General features: G+C 38.5%; 2 protein-coding genes across 7 annotated transcripts in view; both read left to right on the top strand.

The window, feature by feature from the left end:
• Nucleotides 1-14,719, top strand: part of abr (ABR activator of RhoGEF and GTPase) — a 257,716-nt gene extending 242,997 nt beyond the window's left edge. For all 4 annotated transcript variants that reach the window (XM_061897920.1, XM_061897921.1, XM_061897923.1 and 1 more), the window contains 7 exons: nt 2,545-2,604; nt 2,806-2,915; nt 6,458-6,597; nt 8,886-9,020; nt 9,095-9,200; nt 11,335-11,488; nt 13,616-14,719. In XM_061897920.1, the coding sequence (XP_061753904.1) occupies nt 2,545-2,604; nt 2,806-2,915; nt 6,458-6,597; nt 8,886-9,020; nt 9,095-9,200; nt 11,335-11,488; nt 13,616-13,705 (795 nt within the window). In that variant the 3' untranslated portion in view covers nt 13,706-14,719. The remainder of the gene's footprint in view (nt 1-2,544; nt 2,605-2,805; nt 2,916-6,457; nt 6,598-8,885; nt 9,021-9,094; nt 9,201-11,334; nt 11,489-13,615) is intronic.
• A 5,568-nt stretch (nt 14,720-20,287) lies between these two features.
• akap10 (A kinase (PRKA) anchor protein 10) overlaps nt 20,288-23,133 on the top strand; it is a 38,204-nt gene continuing 35,358 nt past the window's right edge. For all 3 annotated transcript variants that reach the window (XM_061897919.1, XM_061897918.1, XM_061897917.1), the window contains exon 1: nt 20,288-20,519. In XM_061897919.1, coding sequence (XP_061753903.1) covers nt 20,498-20,519 — 22 coding nt within the window. In that variant the 5' untranslated portion in view covers nt 20,288-20,497. The remainder of the gene's footprint in view (nt 20,520-23,133) is intronic.

Genomic DNA, 23,133 nt, shown 5'->3' with positions numbered 1-23,133 from the left:
AGAGGTCTGAAATTCCGACAGGGAGTTTTTAAAAATAAATTACATTGTGTTTTTGATTGAAACCTTGTTAGAATTAGATAAACAAAGTATATACACTTTTTCTTTTGAACTTTTTGGCCCCATAGACTCCCATTGTAACTGCTATTTTTGACTGTAAGTAATCCGGGTATATTACCCTGCTATTTCCATGAAAACCCAATGAATCTCATTGTTGCTGATTGAGAAAAAAGTAAATACTTTTTTGATGTAATTGTGCCACTTTACCCCCATATGGCACTAGAAAACCATGCACATAATTGTCAGAGCTATGATGATAGCATGCAAGTTCAGTTAAAGCACTGAAATGCAATGAAAATTATCTTGGGCAGTTACATATGACATTGCAGGCACAAACAAAAGACTTGTTGAACTCAATAAACTCACCACAGTTCTTCTGGATTTCTCTCCTATTCTAGCTAAGCTGTGTAAAAATAATATTTTCAATGTTGTCATGAATTATGACCTATTCAAGGCTGTAACTGCCCAAACTCAAATATTCCACCTTGCAACTTATTTTTAAAAATATTGCGTATTTGTCATTTTCCTATTGTATAAAAAAAGTTTTTTTTTACAAAAATGCCATAAAAAATTAAAAAAATTAAAAACTTAATATCAATAGCTAGATCCGAAGTTGTTACAATATTTAAAGCATGGAAAGTAAAAAAAATATTGATTTATTTCTGACTGGTCTCTATTGGTATATATATATATATATATATATATATATATTTTTTTTTTTTTTTTTCCAAGATGGCGTTGCTGTAGTGGCTGCTGTAGGCAGGAGCTCTGTGCTCTTGTGTCATCCTTTTGTGTTTCCCTCTTGTTTTCATGTGTAATTATGTTTTTTTGCCTTTTGGTCCGGGACCCTTTGGGACTGTGTGACAAGGGGTGGCACTTTCGTGACCTCTGTGGTGCTTTTTTTGTGGACTTCTGGATCTGCCTCCCGGGAGCCTTTTGGCCATGGAGACCAGCTGCTGGTTGTCTGCCACATCAGAGTCTGTTTGGACGGACTGGAGGAGATGCGGATGAGGAGGACAGAGCTGCGGAGCTAGCACTGAGCGCCGGGACGGAGAGGCTTCGCGGTGTCTTGGCTGGGTGAGCAGGTGTCGGACACCTCAGTCACCTTGGACGTATCCTCGCTCATCCATGCGGACTGGACACTGGCCGAGAGTGGAGTCGGCTGTCTTGGTTGCTTTGTTGGGTCTGCTTCTGTCTCTGGCCATGCTCCCTCCACCCCAGCGGACGATGGCGTGGAACACCGCAGAGGCCACCACAGTGGATATGTTTCTTTTACTTTTTATTCATAGCTGTATGTAGAAGTGTCTGCTTGTATCTGCTGCTTTAATGTCTTTAATGTCCTCTGTGTTCTTTGATGTTTGATGTTTTCCTCTTACACACATGGAAGAGGGATGTGTACTATGGCTATGAGTTGTTGTTGTTTTTTTGTTTTTTTTCCCCCTTGGCCTCAGTCTGCACCCCCACTCCAGGGCCCAGGCTAAGACCGATTTTTTTAATTTTATTTTAATCTTCTATTCTTTTCTCCCATCCCCCCCTTGTTTACCTGTATGTCATCTTTTTTGTAAGGGGCGCTGGAAGCCGGCAGACCCGTCAGCGATCCTGTTCTGTCTCCCTGTAATGTTTGTCTGATCTTGAATGGGATTGTGCTGAAAATTGTAATTTTTCTGAAGGAACTCTCCTGACGGAATAAATAAAGTACTATCTAATCTAATCTAGTCAATCTTAAGGTTGCACAAGGGTTAAAAAGACATTAGATGTTGTGGCGAAACAACGGTTCTTACATCATGCTTTTATCTATCAGGCATCATGCATGAGATGTTGGAAAATGTTTTCGGTGATGTGGGGAAATGTAAGTGACAGCATTCTTTCCTCACGCAGACATAATTGTGTTGTTGAAATATGTAATGGGCCAAGTCACCATTCATCACAAAACACAGACAGTAATATTTACGATAGGATGGATAGTTTGTGATAGTTTCGCTTTGTGTCGACAACCGTTTATGCAAGTCCGCCAGTTAAAGTGCCGTCCACTTAAACGGTTTCCACTGTACATTTTTTCCAAATAGATTAAAATGCCAGTTAACAGATTTTAAGTGAATTATTTAGTTGACCAGCCCTTTACATTACATGTAGAAACACAGCATCATAAAGAAGTGGAATATGTGTATTGTGACAAACTATATTGCTTGATACTAACAGAGCTTTAGCATGTAAAATATTATTTAAAGTGAACTCTCCACAGAAAATATTGCAATACATTAGTTTTGCACTCAAAAATAGAAAGTAACCCTTCTTGGAACTGTATTCCTGGACTCATGTGGAGCAAAACAAAAACACACCAGTTGCAGATAAGGAAATGTTTCTATGATGACAGTTATCTGATAATGTAAAGAAAAATCTTTCTGGGAAGCTCTGCGTTCAAGTAATAATGTTTTTTTCTGTCCAGGGGCTCTTTTCTTATCTTGGTGTCTCTGTTGTGTCTTACAGCTGGACCCTCAGGCGGTACAGTCCAAGAACTGGCACATGGACGTCATCGAGATGAACGGGGTAAGATAACACAAATGTCAAACATTTGGTAGATTTTTTTAGAGGTCACATACGTCTCTTAAAAACTTTAACTCTGGAAGTATGTTTAGAATCAGACTAAAAGCCTCAAATATTAGATTAACTGCACTAAAGGAAAACAAATGGGTCATACGGGCCCATATGCAGGTGCTGCTGTTGACACTGCCTGATTTTTGTCTTTAGATCAAGGTGGAATTCTCCATGAAGTTTACAAGTCGGGACCTGAGTTTGAAGAGGACGCCATCCAAAAAACAGAGTGGTGTGTTTGGAGTCAAAATCAACGTGGTCACAAAGTAAGTCTGTTGATTCAAAACAAAACCCCCACAACCCCAAATAAAGAAATTACATTACATCTGTGAAATCAAGGTTTATCAAGCATATCTAGAGTTTAAAGTACCAGTAGAGTAGAAAATCATATTACCTCGACTCTATATTGAAGCTATTGGCATATGTATCTGATTTATGACACCGAAAGACTTACAAAGAGTGCGAGTAAATAGTTATGATAAAAATAGTATACATTTTTCAGAGATTCGAGAGCCATTTTGCGTGATGTAGTGGTAGGAACCACAGATCACTTCCCCACCAACAACAATGCAAATCAAGCAAACTTTGTGGGAGCCAACATTGACTACTTTGAGACAAATTATGGTCGAGAAACTTATATAATGGATCCTGAATATAAGAAGGATGAGTTCCAAGTTTTAAAAGCTCTGATAAACAGATCCATCTTTTTGTGAAACACTAAAAATCATGTAGCAGTATTGCTAAGTGCTAAACAAGAAATACCACTAAAAACATAATAAAACAATTGCCTACTGTACAATATCTGCTCTCGCTTTGAGGACGACTGATAGGATGTCCATATCTTCCTATTTACATGAATAATTAATTGTAATCCAAACAAAGTTTTAAAACAGTTGCTGCTGACACTGTCTTATATTTTAGTGTGTTTGTCTCCATCTCCGGGTATGATTTGAATTTCAGAGGTGAACACCTTCTAGTTTTATGGCCAAATCCTCCTATTATCCAGATGAGAGGCATGATTTATATTCTACAATAACTTTGACGAGACGCAATGCAGCAGTAGCAAAAACGGCAGCAAACAGCACATCTTATACAGCACATCTTATACAGCACTGCAGTGCTGTATAAGTTTCTTGTCTTTTACAGTTTTACAGCTTTTGGCAACCCTTGACTTAGGGTTGCCAATTATGATATGTGCTTTGAGACAAAAGACAATTATTAGTAAATATTCAAAACAATAAGGCTAAAAGTATACAGATAAGACAAGTAGCAGGTAAAACACACACTGTTAAAGATATTACACAAATTAAATAGTGGGAATTTGTTACCAAATTCAGTCAATTGACTTGCATTAGTTTACGTTACATGGGCGGTTTTGCCTCTGCCAAAATGTTTCAACAAGCCAGTAGCTGTTTGAACATCTATGTATCTGTATGTGCACAGGTGAATCTCTTAACTATATTACCACTCTTTAAAGTCATTGTGCAGATCTGAATGCTTGTTATTTAAATGTTTATCTATGTTTGAAGCAAAGGCGGTAGTACTGTATTAAAACATTTGACGAGGCATGTCATTTATTATGCTTCGGTTGATAAATAAACAAGGAACTACACGGAGAAAAAGCCGCCCTTTGTGACTGTTGTCGCTTGTGGTGTGTCGCGTTATTATTTTCACATTCGCAAGCTTTATAGCATTAGTATTTTAGTATTATCATTTAGTATTTTAGCCTAACTTTAGCCAGCGTGGATAGCTTGTTAACATTACAAACTAAGGTGTAATTTTTGCAGAAATTGTGGAATCTCTTTCCCTACCTGAGCGAGTCAGCATCTGAAATGCCTCACTCTGAAAGGCTTGATTTATACCCCTACCCCTCGTTATGCTCACTACCCGTACATTTAAAGAGTCATTGGGACACCACTAACTTCACGGGAAAACGCAAAATCTAGGGATAGGGCTAAAAGTACGGCGAGGAGTTGTATTGGGACTGGCCCTTAAATGCTTCGATCAAAAAAGTAGCGACAAATTATTGTATTGTTCGAATTTACCACTGGTATGTCAGTAGGCTTGCTATGGAAGCTTTAATTTTTCAACAAAGTGGGCGGAGAGAAGGCAATAATGTGTTATTAATTATAATGGGAAATAGATACATAAATCTAGTATTTAATCATTTATATAATTAAGTATTGATTTCATTATTACAACCTTCAAATATTTATATCACAAAATGTCATTATTTCAACATTTAATTAAATAATGACACATTTAAGTTATTCTTTAAAGATGTATTTATTTAAGTTTGTCCCATTTTGCTTCAAGAATTTATTCTATCTGTCAAACCTGGCTGTCAAAGTCAGTGGGCGGGTTCTAACGTCTGATTGGTTACCTGACACGGGCCAAATGGGACGCGATTGACAAAATCTTAAAATAGTAATTGAAATGTGTCACTCATTAATTAATTATAATTAAAATTACATAATGCCATTAATTTATTTTATGTGAAATTACATTACTTCATCATTTGATTATTGATTTCATTATTTCATGATATGATGAATTATTTCAGGATTTAATTCAAGTAATTAATTAAAGATGTATTTATTTATTTATTTAATTGTGTCCCGTTTTGCCCGTTGTCAGCGCATCATGGATTTATTTTATTTGTCAACATCTGATTGATTAACTGGCAAGGGCCAAAAAATTTTATTTTTTTAATAATAATTTAAAAAAAATAATAATCCTTAAATAATTAATTAAATAGGTCATTAACAAATTACAATTGAAAATAAATACATAAATATGTTATGAAATGTGACATTATATTTTTCAATCATTTAGTTAATTGTTGATGTGTTTATAGTTATTTCACACTTTATTTACTAATTGATTTAATGCTTTAATTACTAACACATCTCAGTGATTATTTAAAAATACTTTTTTATTCAACATTCTCTCTTTGGTTCACTCGATAGTCTGCAAGCATTCTCACTACCAGCGAAGTGCACCAGAGGTGAAGCAAACTTGAAAACTAAAACAAACAAATTATACAGTATGTCGTATTGACAGCAACCAATCTCTCTCTTTCATTTGCGCCAAAAGACGCACACACTCATCTCAGCCAGTGATGCGTTCACGGACCACTCCAAAGCCACACATAAAGGGTAACGGCCCTGTCGTTACACAGTTATGCGGTTCACACGTAGCCAATCAGTGTCATTAACAGCATATGATAAGTGTGTGTCGCTGTTTTGCAATTACGCATTAAACACTGCATTCTCACTCTTATTTTAGCAAAACCAAAACAGATTTGTGCTCAGTCTACTGTCTTGTATTCAGAATGTTAATTTGTGTAAATTAATCATGAAATGATGTTACTACATTACATAAAAACTCAGTAAAAACATATTGTACAAACAAAAAAGTTGTTCACCGTATCCCATGCTTGTGCTACAGCACACATCTCAATGTGCAAAATGTGAATGTTTTAAGGTCAACCAAATGTGATATCTGAAAGGGGTCATGATTCAAATGATTCTACAGCAGCAACCTTACCCAGACATACAACATACATTTATTTTCATTGTCAGTGTACCAAATCACAAATTTTAGAAAATGCAATATTATAAATGACTGCTGTTATTTGGTTATCACAAGAAAAACATTTAACTTAATATGTCAGGTTTGGGACAGGTGTGACGACACTGTGCACGCCTGATGTGGCTCACATGTGGTCCATTGAATGCTTCGACACATGAAAAATTAGGGGGGACATAGGTGACTAATGAGATGTCAACGTTTGTGATGTTGCCAGGCGGGAGCGCTCCAAGGTGCCTTACATCGTCCGCCAGTGCATTGAGGAAGTGGAAAAGAGGGGGATAGACGAGGTGGGAATCTACAGGATCTCAGGGGTGGCCACTGACATCCAGGCCCTCAAAATGGCGTTCGACACCAGTAAGGAACTCAGTTTTTCTTCCTCTATCAATACAAAACAAAACAAATGGACCCACTTCATGCAAAACCTATTGCTTTGTGGGGAAAAATACTGTCAAAGTGAATCTTCACATGTTGTATCTATGATCAGAGAGGCTTGTTTGAGATGACAGTGGGAACTTTTAAGGTGTAACACAATCTATTGCTGAGTGTAAACTATGTTTCAGATGGTGGTTTATTTTCCTGCAGCAGTGCACATAATGTCATATTTTTTAAAGGTTTAGAGGCAAATCTACCAGCCAAATATTGCGAAAAAACATGTGAATGTGATGGAGTAAATGCATAAACTCTTTTGAAGAAATATACTTTTCTTAAAGTGGACTGTTCAAGCTGTCTGACGTCCTTCTCCACTCACAAGGAACACAAGTACAAAAGTATGGAGGCAGCGCAAAGGGGAGCTGCACTATTTTGGGAATTTTGCCTATTGTTCACAGTAATTATGAAAGACAAGAAGACCCTTTTTTTTGCTTTCTAACTTGTACAAATCAGCCCATTCTTGGTGGATACCAATGCAGCTAATGGGAGCAATTATTTTTTCCTCTAAATCACTTAAAACATGCATTCAAAGACCATCAATACTTCATTTACCTTCTGTAACCTGTACCGGAATACACAATCGGTCCACGCAGGCACAAAGAGCACGCCACTTCGTGGACTCGCATTTTTTTTTTTTTTACGACGGAGCCTTGAGACATAATGTTCTGTGATATTTTAATGTTTATTGAATGTTTTGTATAGAATAATTGCTTACGTAGGAGAGATAGGCAACACGAATATTAACATGAGCAAGGAGTAGATTTAAAAATCTATTTATCTAATTTATCTCAATTTTAAAAAAAATCTAGGGAATATTATTACCACATTTTCAACAACTTTCACTCTTCTTTTTAGATAACCACTTATTGGGACGGCGTGGCGCAGTGGGCGAGTGGCCGTGCGCAACCCGAGGGGCCCTGGTTCAAATCCCACCTAGTACAAACCTCGTCACGTCCGTTGTGTCCTGAGCAAGACACTTCACCCTTGCTCCTGATGGGTGCTGGTTGGCGCCTTGCATGGCAGCTCCCTCCATCAGTGTGTGAATGTGTGTGTGAATGGGTAAATGTGGAAGTAGTGTCAAAGCGCTTTGAGTACCTTGAAGGTAGAAAAGCGCCATGCAAGTACAACCCATTTATCATTTATTTATTTATTTATAATAACCACTCTTATAAAACAATAACTGCGATGAGGTGGCAACTTGTCCAGAGTGTACCCCGCCTTCCGCCCGTTTGTAGCTGAGATAGGCACCAGCGCCCCTCGCTACCTCAAAGGGAATAAGCGGTAAAAAATGGATGGATGGATGGATAAAACAATAATACATTTCTACCTTTAATCACACATGACAATGGCTTTACACATTTCATTTGATGAAATGTTTAGTGTGTTCATTACTCTGAGTATGTGTGAATGAAATTAAATGCGGTATGTATACTGTTATTATTCTTAGTACTGCCAAGTATCAGTTGATAATGTATTGTACTGATCATTAAGAATCAGATTGTTTGAGTGATGGGGCAGGACATTATTAGCGTGTGTTTCTTGCTGCTTTTTCGGAAACAAGCTATGTTTCACTTGTACCGTAATATTAAACTTTTTTTTTTTTAAAGATTATATTGCATTGGAGATTTTTTCTTTGAACTGTGTGGATAGTTAGTTGTTTTTGTATTAAATTGTTGAAATTAATTGAAATGAAAGGTGAAGGATGTGCTGCTTATATGCTTATTCGTTCAAATTTAAAATGTATTAAGAAGTTAATCAATGGGCGGTGCTACAATACTCTTACTGCTTTCCATCCTATTTTCGAAAATGGTGGTCAAATTTCGAATTGTGCGACGTCAAGAGTGTTTCTCTTGTGTGATGACAAATGTTCATGATTTTGTTTCTTTCCTGTTAATAACGTTTTTAATAATTCCTAGTTTTTTGTCTTTGTAAGTGTTTTTTCAAATACAAAACCACAAAAAAAATTGGTATTCATCTCTGTTATGTAATATAAAAATGATCATCTATTTACCTGGATGACATCACTAGAGAACCAATGGGACTTGGTCAAAGGTACACCTGTCAACATTTACATATGAAAATAAGGGACATTTCCCATGAAATAGCAACATTGATATGTATGGCTTATAAAGAATAAACTCTTCCTCCAGAGAATAGAACATCTGTGTGTTGCTATGCGTGGTTAGTTTCTAACTGGTATTGATTGGCCATAGATACCAAAGACATTCTGGTGATGTTGAGCGACATGGACATCAACGCAATCGCAGGGACACTCAAGCTGTACTTTCGGGAGCTGCCGGAGCCTCTGCTCACCGACCGTCTGTACCCCGCCTTCATGGAGGGAATAGGTGAGACCCGCTTTCACGTATGTGCAGCAAGTGTGAATGGGTCACAAATTAATTTACTGTTCTCTGCATCACAGCGTTGTCCGACCCTGCAGCCAAGGAGAACTGCATGATGCATCTCCTGCGCTCCTTGCCGGAGCCTAACCTCATGACCTTCCTCACTCTGCTGGAGCACCTCAAACGGTACATTCAAACCGACTTCATTTGACTAATGCCATCATGCATCCTACTGAGACTTAAGTATTTAGTACCAGATTCTGGCCCCCCATACACAAGACTCCTTAAATTTCCTGTATAATAGAAAAATAAATGCTATTTATATGCTGAATTGTTTCATTTTATCCATTAAACCATAATTAATTGTGTTTCCAATTCTGTAAAGTATGTGAAAATATTGTCTTTAATATCCCCCAAATGCCATGATTTCAAACGGCCATTTTTAATATTCCGCTCCAAACGTAGGTTCCCAATCTGATGATGTCACGGGGGAACTCCTCTGCACTCGGTTCATGGTCAGCAAATCAATCGGACTGAAAATACACAAATGTGGGAAAGCGATGTGCTGTTTATCATTCACAATCCATATAAAAGAACATATACTGTATGTTTTTCTTTTTTTTTTGTATGCATTCTAAATTGTAAATAATTGTTACTAAAAATCAGCAAACAATGGAGTGACTGGGGGCTCCCCTTGTGCCACTCACAAAGCCCTTTAACTGACCACCCAAAAGGTGCCAACAATATTTTATTTACGTCTTGTGACCTGAATATTAACCATGTATTAGCAATATTGTAAGTGTTAGTGTAGACGGTCTATTTTTTAGCGGCGTATTGATCACACAGATCTAACTAGCTTATGCTGCTATACTGACACATAGAAGCGGCCAGTGTCCTGCTGCTGGTGATCACACAGTTGTTAAACCTTCAGTTCAGTTCAGCTTAGTTTATTTCGAACGTGCATACGATACATGCATACCTTGACATTCAACTTAGACCCGGAGACGACGAGAAAGACGCTCATTGCAGCACCTTTTTTTAACCCTCCGTGTGGATTATCATTAATTATTCATCTAAATTGGAAGATATATCAGTGAGATCAGACATTGTACTGTAATTTTTTGTTTCAATATGTTTGTATTTCTTGTTAAGCACTTAGCAATACTCAACAAAAAAGGCCAACAACCAAAGTTGCCAGAATGTACATTTAAATAATCATGAAGCCTGTCATTATTTTCCTTAATATGATTATAAATCTGTCCAGTTTTCTTTTACTTAAGAGTATAGACAATACCTCATACACAATAGATTATCAACAATGGATAATACGAATCATACAAATACATGTATCCTTTACCTTTGTGATTATATCATTATTAGTGTATCACCGAGGACTTCCCTGTCTTTAAATACGAGTGACACCTGTTTGTAACTTTTAATTGAGAGTCCTTGAACACACCACAGCTCTGGGACATGAGATGTAAAAGTGAAACTTGTTCATAACCCTCTTCTAACCTTCTACAAATACATCTATTGTATTTTCGCCTTTCTTCTATCACCTCCATTGTTCCAAAATGTTAGTAGTGGCTGTGTGAATACCTAAATGTGAGCTTTGATGAAGTTATGGCATGTGTTGGCTGAAAGTTTCGAAGCTAAGTTTGCCGCTATCCCAATAGAACCAACCATTTCATATTTTTGTTAGGATGGTGTAGGTAGTTCGACCTATTTTATTTTATATAAGCATTCTTTCTATTTTCTAACTTTCACGGCTATATTAATTCCAAATTAACATTTATGGTGTCTTTTTCCTAATAAATTACATATGTGAATGTCAGAAATGCTATAAAATTTTACAAAAGCCTAACGGCCTCACTGGGCTTGGGGACTCGTCTGATGCTGCCGCACGCTGTAATGTACACTATAATAAAGTGCACTGCAGAACCGCAATAATAAGAAACTAAAGGAAAATTAGGTTACAGGAATGTGGTTACTCTTAAATGTTCACAGTGGACCAGTTGATAGATGGATCATAGATGGCTGTTTGGAAACTAACTCAACTGATGAACTAAAACATATTGCCTTCATGAAGAGGTTGTGCTGCCACCTTGCGGCTGTATGGTGGTACTACATTCAGAGCTCTCATGCGCTATCTTCAAATATGTTTTGATTCTCCATCTTGGCGGAACTTTGTGTTTTACAGCAATGTTTCCCAACCTTTACTACTTTATTTACTTGTCAAATGCACAATTTTAAATACAGTTCTTGCCGTCAATTAAGCTGCACATTTGAATCATTCTGTTTCTTTTGTTTGACTCCACAGTGTGGCAGAGAAGGAACCGCTCAACAAGATGTCCCTCCATAACCTGGCCACAGTGTTTGGTCCCACTCTGCTCAGACCGTCTGAGTCTGAGAGTGCCAAGGGCCAGAATATCACCTCCGCCTCTGACATCTGGTCACATGACGTCATGGCTCAGGTACCCATTCATGTAGTAATCAAGTTAACAGTCCGTAACAGAGATATGTGGTTACACCATTGTAGAGCTGTTCATGCAGTTAATAATAACTTGTGTCAGTAAGCTGGTTACCAAGTTTTGCCAAGTTTTCTTAGCTGCATTCTGTCCGCTGGTCGTCAATTAATATCTCCTGAGGAATGTATTTCCTGTTCTCAAATTATGGAAGAAAAAAAGAAGCTAAAGCCAAAATAAATACCCATAAATAGTACAGTGTCCATTCCAGTAAAACTTAATGTTTATCTTGGATATCATTTGAGTTTCAATGTGTTTAGTAGCACATAATACATGAAAGTAGGCTTTGGACATCGAGTGGGACGTAAAGATTTATTAATCTTTTTTTTTTAAGTGTTTTGTGAAGCACACATTCCTTTAGACATAATATATACGGAATACAAATGCATATTTAATTATTATAAAGTATGATGATGACCTATTATTGTTCCACAGTTGATTGCTGATTTTGCAACAGTTTCTATTTTTTGGGTTTGTCCAGCAAAGCACATTAAATAAAAGTTGTAAATTAACTGAGGATTGAAAGGATTTAGGAACTTGGCACTGATGTTGCGGAATAGACCACAACCACAAATAACTGAGTAACTGAGTCAGACATTCAATTTTAATTGTCCTCAGAGTCAAACAGGACATACAAGTCCTTAAGGTTTTGAGAGGAATATATACACTTTGGGTTCATATTATTTGTTTACTTTGCATGCCAGAAGTCATAGATATATCCATCCATCCATTTTTCTACTGCCTGTACGTCATGGTGTCGCGGGGGGTGCTGGGGCCTTATATATATATATATATATATATATATATATATATATATATATATATATATATGGATGGATGGATGGATGGATGGATGCATGTATTATTATTTATTTATTTATTTATTTAAGGCTTTTGAAGGCCTTTTGTACAGATAACACAGCTTTAAATTAATAAATGAACACCCGTTGTACAAATTTTTACTAATTGAAAACTTTTGCATATTTTGATCAATAGGCTATCAAATGATAACACATTTTGATTGGATTAATCACTCTTTTAAATTTGGATTAATTGTGAAAAATCACATGATATTGCTCACTTCCATAATTTTAAAAAACTTTAAAAAGTGCTGAATATTTGGTTACAAATTCAAATGTTATTGTCAAAATGTCCTCCAAGAACATTTTTTTAAATGTTTTATTTGATTGAGCATAATTTATTTGCTCAACACTTGGTAGCAGTTTTATCTAAAGTCTAAAGGTTTTATTTTGAAGTGAAATTTGCCTGTGAGCACACCACTGACGGATGCATTGACCTGATCACTGATCGTATAACAACCCGTACCTACTGTTTAGTAATAATCTGCAGTAAATGTCAACAAGCATGTACAGTTTAAATAAATTGCGTAATAAATCTGCAGCTTCACGGTGGAAGAGGGGTTAGTGCGTCTGCCTCACAATACAAAGATCCTGCAGTCCTGGGTTAAATCCCAGGCTCGGGATATTTCTGTGTGGAGTTTGCACGTCCTACCTGTGAATGCGTGGGTTCCTTCCGGGTACTCCGGCTTCCTCCCACTTCCAAGGACATGCACCTGGGAATAGGTTGATTGGCAACACTAAATTGGCCCTAGTGTGTGAATGTGAGTGTGAATGTTGTCCGTCTATCTGTGTCGGCCCTGTGATGAGGTGGTGACTTGTCCAGAGTGTACCCTGCTTTCCGCCCGATTGTAGCTGAGATAGGCGCCAGCGCCCCCCGCGACCCCACATAAGCGGTAGAAAATGGAAGGATGGATGGAATAAATCTGCAACTATACACGATTAATGGGATATTTTTTGGTGATTAATCACATATTTGACAGCCCTAAAAAAATAAAGATATTTAGGGAAACAATAAAAAGTGTGTTTGGCTGATTTGAAATTTAACATAAGAAAAACCCTTGTAGAAAAATAATAATGGATTAACACACCAAACCTAATAGCCAACATAACAACCCTAACCCTATAAAGAAAAAGAACAAAAAGTGTTCTTATGATGCATTAAATGACATATTTCATATCATCTGTAGATGTTTAAAAAGTGTTTGTGTGTGTCCAGGTCCAGGTGCTGCTCTACTACCTGCAGCATCCTCCCATCTCTTTTGCCGAACTCAAACGCAATACGCTCTATTTCTCCACCGATGTCTAAGCCCCGCCCACTTCCCCTCAAGGCGACCAGAGGGTGAGAGACGAGCGCACACATCACCCGTCCTACAAGCGCGGGCTGCTCCTCTGGACTGTACAGCCACTCCATAGCCTCCCTCGTCACCCTCTGCATAGGAAGGCAGCGACAAACATGTTTGTGGCAAGGCATTCTGGGACCACACTCGATATTTCAGTCAAGGGGGAGGGGTTTAGAGGCCACGGCCTGGCGCCGTGGCAATCGAGAGACTCCGTAGGAGGCAATCCAGATCGACTGTGTTTATGTTTTGTAGTGATTTTTTTTTCTGCTTTCCTGGCTTTGCACATGTAGAGGAGGACTCAGTGTGAGCGTTGAAGAGACGGAAAGGACTGATGTCTCTTCATACAAAAACAGAGATTCCCTCCCCAATGATTCTTGGCCAGATGATCCTAATTTATTTGAAATATGAATATATGTGTGCCTGTACAGTTCTGTGCAACCCGAGAGATGCTCTCAGGAATTTTCTGAAGTTCATTCAGGTTTTGATGTTATTTTTTAGTCTGATTTTTTTTTTTTCACTGACCGTCTTCATGGTTGGTAAATTTGCCACTTTGATCCCAATCACTTTATAGAGGAAGAGGATGCTGTGTGGCTCAAAAGGGGATGAAACACAACGCTTCTTTTTCTTATTGTTGCATTGCAAGCCTGCTCCAAGTGTGTCACTGCACCGATGTAATGTACAGTCACGGATTATTTGTGTAGTCAAAGATTATTTGTGTAGTTGCCATCGTCGCATGTTCAGCTAGCTCAAACCAAGCCAAGAGGAAACTTGTCTGCTCTGTACAAAGCCGGCCTTTCTGCTGTCACATCTGCAACATATCCAAAAGTACGACACAAAACTGCTATAATGAATACTATTTGGTATTTTTAATATAAGAAAAAAAAGTTTTACTTCCTTTGACAAGTATTTCAATTTACTGTAATTTTGAGGCTAAATGTTATTGTTCTCCTTTTTTAGTGAAATAAAAGTCAAAACACTCACTTTGTGGTTGTAGTTTATTTACAGTCACTGAAACAATGTGTCCGTAAGGCACAGATAATTTATTCACATGGAACATATTAGTAATATGTTTTTAAAGCCAGCACATATATTTTTTACACCGTTTATTTTGTGCAAATTGACAGTAGAGTGGGCCTGATAGCTCTCTGAGACACCTTACATAACATTTCAATATCAGAATAAAAACATGTTTGAAAAATGTTAATATTTCTACAAAACAAACACGATTATGAGAAGATTCAGTTCATTTAATGACAACTAATGGTTGTCAATGAAGGTTTCATGGAGGAAATTAGAAGTACAGCGACGATGATGTCATAAACAGGTTAGCCAATCAGAGCCCAGGTCCAATATTCACACTAGTACTTAAATATTATGATATACAGTCTCTTTGTGAACTTCTCTTTTTTAAACCCTCAAATACAAGATGCCTGTAGTGACTCTCAGGTACTGCTGTTAGTTGCTTCTGGTACTCTTCAAATAGCACACCAAACAAGCAAAACCACCCTTCCATCCATTTTCTACCACTTATTCCCTTCGGGGCTGTGGGAGCCTATCTCAGCTACAATCGGGCGGAAGGCGGGATACACCCTGGACAAGTCGCCATCTCATCGCAGAGCCACCACAGATAGACAGACAACATTCACACTCACATTCACACACTAGGGCCAATTTAGTGTTGCCAATCAACCTATCCCCAGGTGCATGTCTTTGGAAGTGGGAGGAAGCCGGAGTACCCGAGGGAACCCATGCATTCACGGGGAGGTCATGCAAACGCCACACAGTTAAGATCCTGAGTGCAGGATTGAACCCAAGATCTTTATATTGTGAGGCAGACGCACTAACCCCTCTTCCACCGTGCTGACCACAAGTAAAACCTCCCAGACCAAACAAACCTCAACCAAGGAAGACATGACTGGTTCCTTCACACTGGCTCAAATTGTGGAGAAGAGTGCTTCTCAAACTTTTTTTTATTTCTTTTTTTTTTTACAATATACCACCTCAGAAAATACTTGGCTCTCCAAGTACCACCATAATGACCAATATTAAAATTAAGTAAAAAAATAAATGATAAATGGGTTGTACTTGTATAACGCTTTTCTACCTTCAAGGTACTCAAAGCGCTTTGACACTACTTCCACATTTACCCATTCTCACACACATTCACACACTGATGGAGGGAGCTGCCATGCAAGGCGCCAACCAGCACCCATCAGGAGCAAGGGTGAAGTGTCTGGCTCAAGGACACAACGGACGTGACAAGGTTGGTACTAGGTGGGGATTGAACCAGGGACCCTCAGGTTGCGCACGGCCACTCTTCCACTGCCCCACACCGTCCCATAGCATAATAGGGCTAAGTATTCATTAAAAACATGGCAGAGGTTTTATTGAACAAGTATATTTAATATTCTGCCCACTGTAACATTACACTCAGTTTGAACAGTATCACTGTGTTTTAAATATCGGAAAATAAAGAACTGTACTTGAGTCAAGTAATTGTTAGTGTATTACTAAATAGAGGTCACATACCACCAGCAGTACACGTAGCCCAGTTTGAGAATCACGGGTGTAGATAGCAACTGTATTAAACATCATAAAAAGAAAGCTCATTATGTAATGTTGCCAATGTGCCCTCTTAAAATAATGAGTGTAATGAGTACCAATGATATACTGTAATTATTAGACTTAGACACACTTAGACTTCCTTTTATTGTCATTCAAATTTGAACTTTACAGAACAGATAAGAACAAAATGTTGCATTAGCTCATCGTAGTGCAGGATAAAAGAGCAATAAGGTGTAGATATACAGGTAAATAAAAAGATTACTCTACAGATAAATAGATTGTAAATATATGTATCAGATAAATTATATATCAAAGTATATATAATATATCTGAGTCAAGTATAAATATAGGGTGCAACCCATAATATATGTACAGTATAACCTGTTACTTAATATACTAGTCTTCATTATCCATTGCTAAGAAGTCCATGTAACAGCACTGAAAGATATTTTAGTATGAGCATGCAAAATTATATCCATTATTAATATCCATTATTTTCTCTTGCAGCATGATGTTTTCCGTAATAAAATACCTGTAATCACTCATTTTAATGCAGCCAAAGTAAGACAACTTTTTCAGATGAATAAACTAAGAGGTCTTCAGAGTTTCTGAAAAGGATTTTGGCAAAATTTAGTCAGATATTGTCCAGGAAACCCACAATAATGTCCTTAACAAAATTTACAAATCCGTATGCGTTTAGAGAAAACAAGGCCATAAACCTTAGTTTTTAGTTGTTTACTCTGTAAACCAAAACCCTAACTGCTGTTGAAGACAGCATATAACACATCTAGGATGTCCAACACAAATTTAGGAACACACATTAAGGTGAGTTGATGTCATGAAAAGTTTTACTGCACATAACCATTAACAACGGTTCCCAAACAACACACAAGTCTTTTTTTTTTTTTGTCAAGATATAGAAGGATGCTGTTTTTTTTTTTACTGGAGGTAGAGAAAATTAATAACATTATAGGGGTGGTCCAAAGAAAAGGCACACGAAATAAAGGGGCACGGAGACCCCTAGAGGTAGTTGTAGGGTGCCGTGATGGGCAAGCTACTTGGAAAATGTAGTAAGTTAAACTACAAGTTACTCTTGATTGAATGTAGCTAAGCTACAGGGGAAGCTATCACAACAGAAATATAACAAGTTACACGGCAAAAGTAGCTTGCTGCATCAAAGCTACATTTAACGGCATTCATAACTCTGGGCCCACATGTATAATATCAATGCTAATGTAACTGAGAGTGTGCAAATGGACCCAATAAGGGTCCGTTACTATCTGTCATTTAGCTGCGGACACCCTTCAACTACCTCTAGGGGTCCCTGCACCCCACACTATGTATTTACTCAGTTTGCCTTTTCTTTGGCACACCCCTACAATGTTATTAATTGGGACCAAGATTGTTTAATCTTTATATAAACGACATTTGTAAAGTTACAAAGAACTTGAAGTTAGTTTTATTTGCAAACGAAACAACTGCTTTCTGTTCAGGCGAGAACACACAGAAGATAATACAAATAATAACGGAAAAAAATGAACAAATTAAAAAAAATTGTTTGACAAAAACAGACTATCTTTGAATCTCAGTAAAACTAAAATAATGCTATTTGGTAACAGTAGAAAAGAGCATCAGACACGAATACAAATAGACGGAGTAGATATTGAAAGGGTAAGAGAAACCAGATTTTTGGGAGTATTAATACAGTGGTTCGCAAATGGGGGTATTCGTACCCCTGGGGGTACTTGAAAGTATGCCAAGGGGTACGTGAGATTTTAAAAAAATATTCTAGCAACAATTCAAACATCTTTTATAAATATATTTATTGAATAACACTTCACACAATATGAATGTAAGTTCATGAACTGTGAAAAAAAATACAACAATGCAATATCCAGTGTTGACAGCTAGATTTTGTGTGGACATGTTCCATAAATATTGATGTTAAAGATTTATTTTTTTGTGAAGAAATGTTTCGAATTAAGTTCATGAATCCAGATGGATCTCTATTACAATCCCCAAAGAGGGCACTTTAAGTTGATGATTACTTCTATGTGTAGAAATCTTTATTTATAATTGAATCACTTGTTTATTTTTCAACCAGTTTTTAGTTATTTTTATATCTTTTTTTCCAAATAGTTCAACAAAGACCGCTACAAATGAGCAATATTTTGCACTGTCATACAATTTAATAAATCAGAAACTGATAACACAGTGCTGTATTTTACTTTTTTATCTCTTTTTTTCAACCAAAAATGCTTTGTTCTGATTAGGGGGTACTTGAATTAAAAAAAAATGTTCACAGGGGGTACATCAATGAAAAAAGGTCGAGAACCACTGCTCTAAACATATACATTTGTCTAAATATGGCCAAGGACATGCATTTGTATGGGTTTCCTGGTTTGATTGATTGACTGATTGAAACTTTTATTAGTAGATTGCACAGTACAGTACATATTCCGTACAATTGACCACTAAATGGTAACACCCCAAAAAGTTTTTCAACTTGTTTAAGTCGGCATCCACGTTAATCAATTCATGGTATCACCCTGAAGTGATTGCTAATCCATATTAGGCCAGTCATAGTGGTCACTACAGGTAGTGTGTCCCCAGATACGGACCCTTACTGGATTCCTTTGTACACTCTCAGTTACATTAACATTGGTATTATACACGTGGGCCCATTTTGGTGATTTAACCCCTAGTTCGAACCCTTGATGCTGAGTGAGGGAGGAAATGGGTCCCATTTTTATAGTCTTTGGTACGACTCGGCCGGGGTTTGAACTCACAACCTCCCACTCTCAGGGCGGACCCTCTAACCACAAGACCACTGAGCTGGTAGCTTGAGTATCACTGTGTGACTGTTCAAATACTGTACACATCAGCAAACTTGCCAACCTTGAGACCTCTGAATTCGGGAGATGGGGGGAGGGGGGAGGGGGGCAGTGGGATTGGGGGTTCTGGCTATTTGTTCTGTTGTGTTTATGTTGTGTTACGGTGCGGATGTTCTCACAAAATGTTTTTGTCATTCTTGTTTGGTGTGGGTTCACAGTGTGGCACATATTTGTAACAGTGTTAAAGTTGTTTATACGGCCACCTTCAGTGTGATCTGTATTACTGTCGACCAAGTATGCCTTGCATTCACATGTGTGTGTGTAAAAGCCGCACATTTCATGTGACTGGGCCTGCACGCTATTTGTATGGAGGAGAAGCGGATGTGACGACAGGATGTAGAGGACACAATAATGGTGTTTGGGTGGAAATCGGGAGAAATTCAAGAGAATGGTTGCCCCCGGGAGGTTTTCGGGAGGGGCACTGAAATTCGGGAGTGTCCCGTGAAAATCGGGAGGGTTGGCAAGTACCGTATTTCCTTGAATTGCCGCCGGGGCGCTAATTAATTTAAAACCTCTTTTCACTCCTGCGCTTACCAAAGGCATGCGGTAAAAGTAAGCATGCGCTAATTATTTTAAAACCTCTTCTCACTCTGGCACTTACCAAAGGCATGCAGTTAAAATTTGAGTGTGATGTAAGCTTGGACATTAAATCCTACTGAATAGCTGTTAATCTTCTTCCCTTTATGCGATTTCAAATTACCGGTATTGAAATCAGCCTCCTCCATTTTGAAAATGATGACAGGGGAAGTGTCACTCGTGACGTCACGAGTTTGACCAGGCGGTAATACTAAGCATGCGCTAATTATTTTGCGAAGCGAGTTTGACCCGGCAGTAATTCAAGGCAGGCGCATACTACATACCCTGCGGCAATTCAAGTAAATATGTATTTCAGACATACGCCCATGACACATATGCCTTTGTTGGTTAAAATGTTCACATTTTACCATATGTTTGCTTTTGTGAGTGTCTTTAGGGTTCCCTATTTCACTTCATTTCCTCTAAAAACCACGGTACGCTGTCACACCTGTGCTTTTGTTTTTTGCAAGTAATGCGCCTCCGTGTGTGACTACATTCCCCACAATTCAGCGCTCCACGCATCCCGGAAGTTGGACGTTTATTGACAACATGGCGGCCGAACTGGCCGTGGATTTGGACAAGATGGGAATATTTGACAGCGCTCGCCGGGTGTACAAATGAAAACACCGTGAAGTGAAGAGAACATGTGTGTTTGAATGAAGGCGCCCGTCCAACTACGGGATGGTGTCAGCGATCTGAAGAAACGTTCCGAGTAAACCCGTCATGTCGTTTTTCAAGCGGAAAGGTGAGGAAGCTGCAACGTCGACTGTGAGCTAGCTGCTAGTCGACCATTCCCGCAGGGGGAATAACACATTACTTGTCGCCTTTGTGTCGATAAATACACCATTATTTTGTCACAGCTACTTATTTTATTGCAATTATGCCAGTCGCTAACGTTTGCCTTCACATGGCTGGCATTCAGTACAGTAGCTTCTTGCCTGATCAAAGGCGATCCAAAGACACAATATAGAGCAAAACTGGTTCCTCATGAATAAAATGCAATGCATATAAATGTAAGTCATAATAATAACGCCTAACTGGTGCAGATGTGTGCTGTGGTAGCTAGCTTTGCATACACTTAGGCAAAACGGAATCCATCCTATTTGGCTCCCATATCAACCTTAAGAAAGTCAGTGACTTCACTATAGAAGGGGGTGACATTTTTATCACCAGGAAAGATGAGATCACCTACCTAGGTTCCATTCTAGAGGCTAATCTTTCCTGTGATAAAATGGCAACCAAGGTAATCAAAAAGGTCAACCGAAGACAAAGAATGAGACTCCTCTACAGAATCTCCTCTCTGGTCAACAAAAGCACCTTGAGGATTCTAGCGGGAACTCTCATTCAACCCTTCTTCGATTACGCTTGCACCTCCTGGTACCACAGCACCTCCAAAACCCTCAAATCTAGACTCCAAACATCCCAGAACAAGCTAGTTCGGTTACTTTTAGACCTCCACCCCAGATCACACCTCACTCCAACCCACCTCTCCAAAGTGGGCTGGCTCAGGGTGGAGGACAGAGTAAAACAACTTGCACTGAGCCTAGTCTATAAAATCCGCTACACCTCCCTGATACCGAAGTACATGTCAAACTACTTCCTTAACGTAAATGACCGCCATACCTACAACACCGGGAGGAGCTCCACAAACCACGTTAAACCCAGATTTCGATCTAACAAAGGTCTTAACTCATTCTCTTTTTATTCCACATCAATGTGGAATGCACTCCCTACTGGTATAAAAGTAAGTGCATCTCTATATTACTTCAAAACCGCTCTAAAACAACACCTCCAGGCAACTTCAACCCTTTACTACTAGCCTCCTCCATTCACATCCCATCTCCCCGGATTATAAATAACCTTTTGTAAATAATCAAATGTACTTCTAATGTATTTATTTACTTGCTCTTGTGCCATCTGAACTCACTATGTTCTCTGCTCGCTTACTCCTAAGTAAGACCTACACTGTTTCAATGTCCATTTGTCTGTTGATGCAATTGTTGATGACTGAAGTACTGATATCAACCAAAGCTCCTCATCCAACCCCCCTGATTGTAAATAATGTAAATAATTCAATGTATATACTATGATGATTAACCTGTGTGATGACTGTATTATGCTGATAGTATATATTTGTACCATGAATTGATTAACGTGGACCCCGACTTAAACAAGTTGAAAAACTTATTTGGGTGTTATCATTTAGTGGTCAATTGTACGGAATATGTACTGTACTGTGCAATCTACTAATAAAAGTATCAATCAAAAATACAGTAGCGCCACGTTAAACATGAAACATAGTGCATTGGTTCTCAAACTGCTGCCGCCTCTTGGAAAAATTCTCATTTTTTTTTTTTTTTTTTACCAATTAAGTACCACCTCAGAAAATAATGACCAACATGCGTTGGCCCTGCGATGAGGTGGCGACTTGTCCGCCTGAATGCGGCTGAGATAGGCTCCAGCACCCCCGTGTCCCCAAAAGGGACAAGCAGTAGAAAATGGATGGATGGATTAAAACACTGTTGCACAATAGGCCTAAATATTCATTCAAATCAAAGCATAGGTTTTATTTAACAAGTGTAGTTAATATTTTTGAACAGTAACACACTTATTGTTTGATCATCCACTAAAAACACTGGCAGCTGATCTACGCACACTTCACTAGTTTACAAAATGACCAATCTGAACGGGCAAAGAATATAACCAGATCCATAGCCTGTTTCATTGCAAAAGACCTGCGACCATACAGCGCAGTGGAGAGAGAAGGCTTCAGGTTCATGATCAAAACTATCGAGCCACGGTATGACATCCCGTCATTTTCGGAATGCTGTAGCTTCACCTTACAGAGAGACAAAGCTAAAAGTGGGCGAAGCTGTGACTAAAGCCAGCAGTGTAGCTAACAGACATTTTATTATTGTTTAATCAAAGGGGTCATATCAAAGGTCCTGAATAGTCCTGGGTTCAATCCCGGGCTCGGCATCTTTCTGTGTGGAGTTTGCATGTTCTCCCCGTGACTGCGTGGGTTCCCTTCGGGTACTCCAGCTTCCTCCCGCCTCCAAAAACATGCACCTGGGGATAGGTTGATTGGCAACACTAAATATGCCCGAGTGTGAATGTTGTCTGTGTTTGCCCTGTGATGAAGTGGAGACTTGTCCAGGGTTTACACCGCCTTCCGCCCGAATGCAGCTGAGATAGGCCCCAGTACTCCTTGCGACTCCAAAAGGGACAAGCGGTAGAAAATGGATGGATGGATGGATGGATGGATATCATGATTTTTTTTTCTACATTTATAACACTTCCTTGTGAAGTGAATCATATTTTTATAGCGCTTTTCTCTAATGACTCAAAGCGCTTTTACA

Source organism: Nerophis ophidion, linkage group LG04 (assembly GCF_033978795.1).
Source record: "Nerophis ophidion isolate RoL-2023_Sa linkage group LG04, RoL_Noph_v1.0, whole genome shotgun sequence".
Taxonomy (NCBI): domain Eukaryota; kingdom Metazoa; phylum Chordata; class Actinopteri; order Syngnathiformes; family Syngnathidae; genus Nerophis; species Nerophis ophidion.
This window is presented reverse-complemented; position numbering and strand designations above follow the sequence as displayed.